This window comes from Mauremys mutica, chromosome 5 (genome assembly GCF_020497125.1).
Source record: "Mauremys mutica isolate MM-2020 ecotype Southern chromosome 5, ASM2049712v1, whole genome shotgun sequence".
Classification (NCBI taxonomy): Eukaryota; Metazoa; Chordata; order Testudines; family Geoemydidae; genus Mauremys; species Mauremys mutica.
The window spans coordinates 144,974,781-144,983,442 of NC_059076.1; the positions used below are offsets into that span (position 1 = coordinate 144,974,781).

General features: G+C 64.7%; 1 protein-coding gene across 1 annotated transcript; it reads right to left on the reverse strand.

Annotated features, from left to right (window-relative positions):
• Positions 1-433: 433 nt before the first annotated feature.
• Positions 434-7,436, reverse strand: LOC123371828 (G-protein coupled receptor 151 protein-like). Its single transcript, XM_045019685.1, has 2 exons — positions 7,416-7,436; positions 434-1,339 (listed from the first exon to the last, which is right to left on the reverse strand). Exons 1-2 carry the CDS (start codon positions 7,434-7,436, stop codon positions 434-436), a joined length of 927 nt encoding a protein of 308 aa, XP_044875620.1.
• Between the last annotated feature and the right edge of the window lie 1,226 nt (positions 7,437-8,662).

Here is an 8,662-nt window from a genome sequence, read left to right on the forward strand (position 1 = left end):
CGGCGCTAGCCCGGGGCACTTACCCCCTGGCTGGGGATTTACAGAGTCGGGGGCGGGGGGGGGGGTCTTGGTGGCGGAGCGACACACGCTCCTGCCGCGTAGAATCACTGCGGCGCCGGGCGGGGGCGAAGCGCATCTGGCTAGCCCCAGCTGCTAACATCTGCGGAGGCCGAGCGCGGCGCCCGGCGGGCTTTGCTGGCGCAGCCGGGGCAGGCTGGGCGAACAGCCGCTGCCCCCGGGGGACAGGCTCAAACCCCCGCAGCCCCGGGCTCCCTCCCGCGCAGCGATGCAGGCTGCAGAGGGACACCCCGCCCCCGCAGCGCAGCCCCAGGCCCGGTTTACCAGCCTCTCCCGGTCGCCGGGCCCGGGGTAACCGCTGCCGCCCGGCCCCAGGCCCCGGGGCGCAGGAGATGGGGCGAGGCCGGGCTGCCGCTCAGGGGGTGCCCTGGTGCTCCCAGGGCACCGGGTCGCTCTCCTCCCCGGCCGCCGTGTTCCTGCGGTGCTGCCAGAAGTGCTGCACGTCCGGAAGCTCCTTCTCTGCCGCCGGCGCCTCCTGCCGCGCCTGGGTGCGCTCCGCGGCCCCGGGGCCGTCCCGTCGGGCCAGAGCCCGCAGCCCGGCCCGGAACTCCGGGCAGGCCGCCAGCAGCGCCACGGGGCCCAGCGCGCCCGGCAGGAAGAGCGCGGCCTGCGCCAGCCCCACCAGCGCCTCCGGGGGCGGCCGCGCCCCGCCGTGCCGCCCCCACAGCCACAGCCCCCAGGCGGGCAGCCAGGCGGCCTGGAAGAGCAGGCTGAGGCCCAGCAGCAGGCGGGTGCTGGGGCCCGGCGGGGGCGGCCCGCGGGCGCGCAGGGCTCTCCAGTAGCAGCCGCCGGTGAAGGCGGCCGGCAGCAGCAGCGCCAGCAGCGGGTAGGCGGCGCCGAAGACCCGCATGAAGCCGGCGGCGCCCGGGGGCGGCTGGAAGAGGCAGCGCGGCCCGTCGGGGCTGGGCTCCAGCCGGCTGAAGAGCAGCAGCGGCAGCGGCAGGCCCAGCGCCGGCAGCCAGAGCAGCAGCAGCGGCAGGAGCAGCGGCCGGGGCCCGGGCAGGGCGCGCGGGCCGGGGGCCGGGCCGACGAGCTGCTGCAGGCGGGCTCGCCCGACGGCCGCCAGCGCGAAGCACTTGGCCAGCAGCCCGGCGTGCAGCAGCCAGTCGCTGCCCCGGCACAGGAGCCCGCCCAGGGGCCAGGCGCGGCTGCAGGCGGCGGCCAGGCGCAGCGGGGCGCTCAGGAGCAGCAGCAGCAGGTCGGCGCAGCAGAGGTGGAGCAGCCCGGCGAGGGGCGGCGAGCCCCGGCCCCGCCGCAGCTCCTGGCCCAGCACCGCCAGCAGCAGCAGGTTCCCCGCCAGCCCCGCCAGGCCCAGGGCGGCCAGGCCCAGGGGCAGCGCCAGGGTCCCGTCCAGCCCCGGGCCGGGCCAGGGGACGGGCTGGGAGCTGTTCATGGCCCCTGGCCGGCGGGGAGCGGGTCTCTGCGCAGCGAAGAGGCCGGCAGGGGCGTCGGGGCTCCGCGGGGCGGCTGGTGGCGCGGCGAGCCGGGGTCCGGGCGGGCGGGCGGGGGCGGCCGGCGGCCGGCCGGGCATGTAAGAAGGTGCGTCGGTTCTCCGGCGGCCCCGCCGCTGCGCTGGAGCCGAGCGAGGGAGGGTCCGGAGCCAGCGGGGCCCAGGCCGCCTGCTCCCTACACGTCCGTCCGCGGGGTCCCGGCTGCGCGCTGGCTGGAGAGCGGCGAAATCCTCGGGAGCTGCTCAGCGAGGCGCGGCGCCGAACTGGGACCTGGCAGCTGGAGCCCGCCCGCCCGCCTATATGGCCCGGCCCGGCGTGACATCAACTCCCGCGTCAGGCCCCCGCCGGCCCCGATAACCAGCCCCCGCTGCCGGCGGCGGGAGCGCGGCTCGGGTACCAGCGCGGGCGGGAGCCGTCAGCCTTAGTGCGCAGCTGATCTCACAGCCACCGGACTCCGCAAATCCCGCCCCGGTGCCCCCCGCTCGCCCCTTCGCTGGAGCTGCGAAACGTGACTGACAGGCGTGAGCGCTGTGATCGACAGCTGGATGTGCGGGGGGGGGGGTCCCCCACCCCGCCCCACCCCCACTCCTCTCCGCTTCGCGTGGAAAGGGGCCTGGAGCTCAGCGCCTGTTGCTTCCCGCGGGTGCCCGGCCAGGCGGAGCGAGCTGCGATGTGACCCCACCGGGTCGCTTTAGTCACAGCCCCAGCTCCGCCTGCGCGCTGGGCGTCCGCGTCATTCCTGCTCCCCCCCCCGGGGGCTCGGACCCGCTCCGGGTGTCCCACCCCCCGGGGGCTCAGACCCGCTCCGGGTGTCCCACCCCCCGGGGGTCTCGGACCCGCTCCGTGTGTCCCACCCCCCGGGGGTCTCGGACCCGCTCCGTGTGTCCCACCCCCCGGGGGTCTCGGACCCGCTCCGTGTGTCCCACCCCCCGGGGAGCTCAGACCCGCTCCGTGTGTCCCACCCCCCGGGGAGCTCAGACCCGCTCCGTGTGTCCCACCCCCCGGGGGGCTCAGACCCGCTCCGTGTGTCCCACCCCCCGGGGGTCTCGGACCCGCTCCGTGTGTCCCACCCCCCGGAGCTCAGACCCGCTCCGTGTGTCCCACCCCCCGGGGGCTCAGACCCGCTCCGTGTGTCCCACCCCCAGGGGGCTCAGACCCGCTCCGTGTGTCCCACTCCCCGGAGCTCAGACCCGCTCCGTGTGTCCCACCCCCCGGAGCTCAGACCCGCTCCGTGTGTCCCACCCCCCGGAGCTCAGACCCGCTCCGGGTGTCCCACCCCCGGGGGGGCTCGGACCCGCTCCGGGTGTCCCACCCCCCGGGGGGCTCGGACCCGCTCCGTGTGTCCCACCCCCAGGGGGCTCAGACCCGCTCCGGGTGTCCCACCCCCCGGGGGGCTCAGACCCGCTCCGGGTGTCCCACCCCCAGGGGGCTCAGACCCGCTCCGGGTGTCCCACCCCCCGGGGGGCTCGGACCCGCTCCGTGTGTCCCACCCCCAGGGGGCTCGGACCCGCTCCGTGTGTCCCGCCCCCAGGGGGCTCGGACCCGCTCCGTGTGTCCCACCCCCCGGGGGGCTCAGACCCGCTCCGTGTGTCCCACCCCCCGGGGGCTCAGACCCGCTCCGTGTGTCCCACCCCCCGGGGGCTCAGACCCGCTCCGTGTGTCCCACCCCCCGGGGGGCTCAGACCCGCTCCGTGTGTCCCACCCCCGGGGGGCTCGGACCCGCTCCGTGTGTCCCACCCCCCTGGGAGCTCAGACCCGCTCCGTGTGTCCCACCCCAGGGGGCTCAGACCCGCTCCGTGTGTCCCACCCCCGGGGGCTCAGACCCGCTCCGGGTGTCACACCCCCCGGGGGCTCGGACCCGCTCCGTGTGTCGCACCCCCCAGGGGGCTCGGACCCGCCCCGTGTGTCCCACCCCCCAGGGGGCTCGGACCCGCTCCGTGTGTCCCACCCCCCGGGGGGCTCGGACCCGCTCCGTGTGTCCCACCCCCGGGGTGCGGAGAAACCAGAATCCGAGACCAAGGCGGAAGGGATCCTAGGGAGCAGGGGCGGCTCTAGAAAATAGGCTGCCCCAAGCAGCCGTGCGCAGCGCCGCCCCTTACCCGGTCCCGCGGCGGGTCCCCTCTTCCCGCGGCTCCGGTTGAGCTCCCGCAGGCATGCCTGCGGCAGGTCAACCGAAGCCCGGGACCAGCGGACCCTGCCCGCAGTCATGCCTGCGGCAGGTCCGCTCCTCCCGGGCTCCGGTTGACCTGCCGCAGGCATGCCTGCGGGAGCTCAGCCGGAGCCAAATGCCGCCCCCCAGGGAAAGGGCCGCCCCACGCGCCTGCTTGGCGCGCTGGGGTCTAGAGCCGGCCCTGCTAGGGAGACTCTCGGCTGCCCCCCTCTAGACCAGCCTGGAGACCTGCCCGCAAATCCTTCCTGCCGCAGAGCTCGCAGAGGGAGAACCGGGGACGTTGCTCCGGTGGGTCGCTGCTTTACAAGACAAAGGCCCCCGCGTTAGTTTTCTTTGTAATAACGTTTCTGGCACCGGATCCCGGCAGGCAGGTAGCGGCGTGAGGCCGGAGCCCGGGGGAGGCGGCGCATGAGCCGCGCAGCGGCTGGTGAACCAGGATTTCAGCCGGGGGCATTTCTAGCTTGTGCCTGCGCTGCAGAGCAAACCCCACGAAACCCCCCAGGCAGCGGCCACTCTGGTCACTGTCTGAGCGCCGCTGGGGACTCGGCGGGCAGAGCCGGGGGGAGCTGGGGGACTTGGAAAAGTGCAGCTGCAAATGAGCTCAGAGGGAAGCGAGCCCGGTGCCCGCAGACCGGGCCGACGTGGGCTGAGGGTTTCTCGCCTGTGTTTGGAGTTCGGGTGACAGCGGCCCCCAGCCCCCGGCTGGGCCCAGGGCAGGCAGCGCTTGTGCTTCGGAAAGCGGCTCCGGCAGCTGGAGATTGAAGGCGCTGGGCTGACTGGGAAGGGTGGGCTGGTGGGGAAAGCGCTTCCTGGGGCTCTGGCAAGCGGCAGGCAGGTCCCTGCCCCTCAGTCAGTGCCTCAGTTTCCCACCCGCGTCTCTCGCGCCCCGTGACTTCCAGCTAGGGCGGTTGGATATCGGCAATTTTGAAATAAAAGAAACATTTCAAAGAGGAACCAAAAAGGTGAAATTTCAAAGTGTCCCTTGGAACAAGAATGCCGAGGAAGCGTCAGTCCAGACCCCTCCATTGGATCCCGGGGGGTTGTTTTGGTTTCCTGGTCACCTTTTCTGAACTGTGGCACAGGACCATGTTGGCCACAGGAACCGACATGATACAAATGTCACCCAGCGCCACATGCTGCTGCAAAACGTTTCGAGTTTGACAAAACTGGAGTTTTGGGACAGAAAACGGTTCGTCAAAAAACAAAACAAAACAAAACAAAAAAAACCTGTCGTGCAGCTCGTCTCACCGCACCCCGGCACGCAGGGCAGTGCCAGGCACAGGGGGGCTGCTGAGGTTCAGAGAGATTAGCAGTAAATGTTCTGCCTCCCTAGTCTGCCGTAAGCTCTTCTGGGCAGGGACGGGTGACGCTGCAGCCTATATGGTTTTATAAAAAGATGGTAATGAGTGAATATAATGTAACTGGAATGTGCCTCATGCAAAAGGTCTCTTGTAAGGTATCATTACAAAGCTTATAATCTACTGAGTGTGACCATCCTATTTGTATAAACGCACCACTCTTGTATCTGAAACTTGAAATATAACCCTGACGGCCTATTGTAATTGTGCAAAGTGGGGGCCATTAATGGTGGTTTGGAATCTTGATGGCTCCCATCAACCAGGACAACTGACTGCAGACGGCCGGGAAGAATGGAGCCTTGGGGGTCTCACAGGACATGTGACCATGTCATCTGGTAATGAAATCTATCTTAAACCTGGTGTCTTTCCATTGAGAAGGAGGGGTGGGAACCCAGAGAGGGACACAGGATTCCCGCCTTATGCCAAAGATATATAAAGGGGCGGAACACAACAAAGGGGAGGAGCCATCCTGAGGAATCCCCGAGCTACCCCCTGAGCTGGAACAAGGGCTGTACCGGGGAAAGGATTGTGCCCAGGCCTGGAAGGGGTCCAGTCTGAGGAAAAAACGTACTGAAGCATCTCTGAGGGTGCAATTATCTGTATTCAGTTTGATTAGACAGAGATTTGCGCGTTTTGTTTTATTTTGCTTGGTGACTTACTTTGTTCTGTCTGTTACTACTTGGAACCACTTAACTCCTACTTTCTGTATTTAATAAAATCACTTTTTTACCTATTAATTAACTCAGAGTCTGTATTAATACCTGGGGGTGCAAACAGCCGTGCATCTCTCTCTATCAGTGTTATAGAGGGCGAACAGTTTATGGGTTTACCCTGCATAAGCTTTATACAGGGTAAAACGGATTTATTTGGGTTTAGACCCCACTGGGAGTTGGGCATCTGAGTGTTAAAGGCAGGAACACTTCTGTGAGCTGCTTTCAGTTAAGTCTGCAGCTGTTTGGGGCAGGTAATTCAGACCATGGGTCTGTGTTGGAGCAGATGAGCTTGTCTGGCTCAGCAAGACAGGGTGCTGGGGTCCCGAGCTGGCAGGGAAAGCAGGGGCAGTAGTCTTGGCACTGCAGGTGGCAGCTCCCAAGGGGGTTCTGTGATTCCACCCATCACAGGACCATCTCACACTGTGGGTGGCTACATGGTAAGCGCTGCAGCTGCACCTGCTAGTGACGGCAGGGGGCTGGACTCAGTGACCTTTCAAAGTCCCTTCCAGTTCTAGGAGATTGGTATATCACCTGTGCTGTGTAGTGTGGACACTTACTACAGACACAAAAGGGGACAAGGGATTTCCCCCTGACTCTAGTAAATCCACCCCCATGAAAGGGGGGCTGGAAGAATTCCTCCATCTGCAGTGCGGGTTCCACCAGCCGGGCTACAGGACGCAGGGCAGGGCATTTTCCCCAGCCCTGAGCAATGTAGCCAAGCCGCCCTGCATGGTAGATACCTCCTGAGGTGCCGAGCTTGCCGGGGGCCTGGCGGTGCCACAGTAACGAGAATAGTGTCAAGAAGAGTCAGGCCTAGAGCTCAGCACTGCTTGGATATCAGGGCTGGAGGCGGGACTGGGACCGGGCAGACAGGGGCTGGAGATCGGGCCAGAGGTGCTCCGCCAACGCCCCTCCAACCGCAGAGCCGAGTGCAGAGTTTGACACCGGGGAGTGGCTGATATTCCGAGCCGAGCTCGTGGAGCTGTTTCTGGAGCATCCCTCCCAGCTGGCAGGCAGCCTGCCCCAGCGGCGGGGCTCTCAGCCAGGCAGCGAGAGAGGGAGAGCAGGGGAGACGGGCTGGGGGCAGGGGACGAGCGAGGAGCAGCCGGGGAGGAGAGCAGCTCGTCTCTCCACAAACCCAATGCGCTTTGACGCGTCGGGTGATTTTCCTCCCGCCCGGCCGCGGCAGGATGTGTGGGTTCACCTGGCTCCGCGGCACCCAGCGCCCGGGACAATGGCAGGAAAACCCAGCGCCTGGGGGGGGGGCCAATTGGTTCGCAGCCAGGCGGGCGAGTCCCACTCACAACAGCGGTTGTACCCCGCCTGGCCGGGCGATCTGCCCTCGGGCAGCGTGGGAACAGCCTCAACCCGGGAACCCGCTGCTGCGTGGAGCTCGCCGGAAATGTCAGCAGCTCTGCTCCTTTGCTAACCCATTGTAATCAGCCCCATTAACACTAAGCGGCTCCTTATTCTCATTCTATTTCTGCCACCTCCTGACTGGCTCTTTGCATTACCCGCTATTTCATTTAACACCCGCACTAATGTCCGCCCCGTACTGTCACTGCAGGTAGCACTTGAATAAAACATTCACAGTCCTTAAAACCTTGCTCGGAGCAGTTCTAACCAGGACAGAATGAGAACGTACCTGGGTCAGGGCCTTGCTCATGTCTACTGTCCCAGAACATTAACTCTGCACCAGCAGCTTCACTTTCCCAGACTCCTGGACACTTAGGCCAGAAACCTGATTTCTACTTAGTTTTTTAATCTAAACTATGTTAACTCACGTTCTAACTATCCTATCGGCTACCACAGGATCTCTGCCTGTGTCCAATGGCAGGATCAGGCCCAAGAGTCCTGGACATTAAGCCTGGCACCACTGGCGAATTGTTTTGGCTAAGAGTCAAGACTGGTAGCCATGGACCTGCTGCTGCTAATCAGATCACTCAGGGAGGCATAAGGGCTAATGGTTACAACAAAGGCACAGGGAGTTAGGGGTCCTGGGCTCTGTTTACAGCTTGGGGGCAGGGGGAACATGATTCAACGAGGGGACTAGCAATCAGGTTTTAGCCTATAGGCTTGTTTGCCAACCTGAGATAGAGCTTTGCGGTTGACTTTTTGATACTCTTGTATCTTTGGCCTGGTCTACACTGGGGGGGGGGGGGGGGGCAGGATCGCTCTAAGATACACAACTTCAGCTACAAGAATAGTGTAGCTGAAGTCGACGTATCTTAGATCAAATTAAAATTACTTACTTCGCATCCTCGCAGCGCGCCGCGGCTCCCCCGTCGACTTTGCTTCTGCCTCTCGCCGAGCTGGAGTTCAGCAGTTGACGGGCGAGTGATCGGGGATTGATTTATCATGTCTACACTACACATGATAAATCGATCCCTGATAGATTGTTCGCTACTCGCCGATCCGGCTGGTAGTGTAGACGTACCCTTATACTAATATGTGGAATCAAAGAGCAAAAGACGCTGTGTGTGTTGCTGCTTCTCCCTAGCCAGCTGGGTTTGTTGGTATAATGAGAAGAGGGATAAGGGATAGAGCAGTTAAAGTGTCACAGGGTGTGGGAGGAGTGTAATGTACCAGCATACACTGGAAGGCTGCCTGGCTCCTCTCTCGAGCCAAGGTCAAGCAACCACTTAGGAAGGGCAAAGGAGGTTGGTGGGGGAGACATAAGAAACACTAAAAGCGAAAGAAAAGCCTGGCCTTGGCCAAAACACAACCTCACTCCTTACCCCTCCCATGGGATACAAAAGAGGTGGGACAAAGACCCTCGACTCACGACCCTCCAGAACAGAACATGACCATAAATTGTAAGGGGTGTGACTAGGGGCGCGCGCTGCAGGTATATTTGGGCCTGCTAAGGAGGGGGGATTGGGAATAGGGAGG

What these genes read in the sequence shown, in the direction of transcription:
- LOC123371828 (XM_045019685.1), bottom strand. Translation starts at nt 7,436, where the DNA reads ATGAGCAAGGCCCTGACCCAG. An exon ending in TGAGCAAGGCCCTGACCCAG is followed by an intron (nt 1,340 to 7,415) that starts GTACGTTCTCAT and finishes GTGCTGGGCCAG; the next exon opens with GAGCTGCGGCGGGGCCGGGG.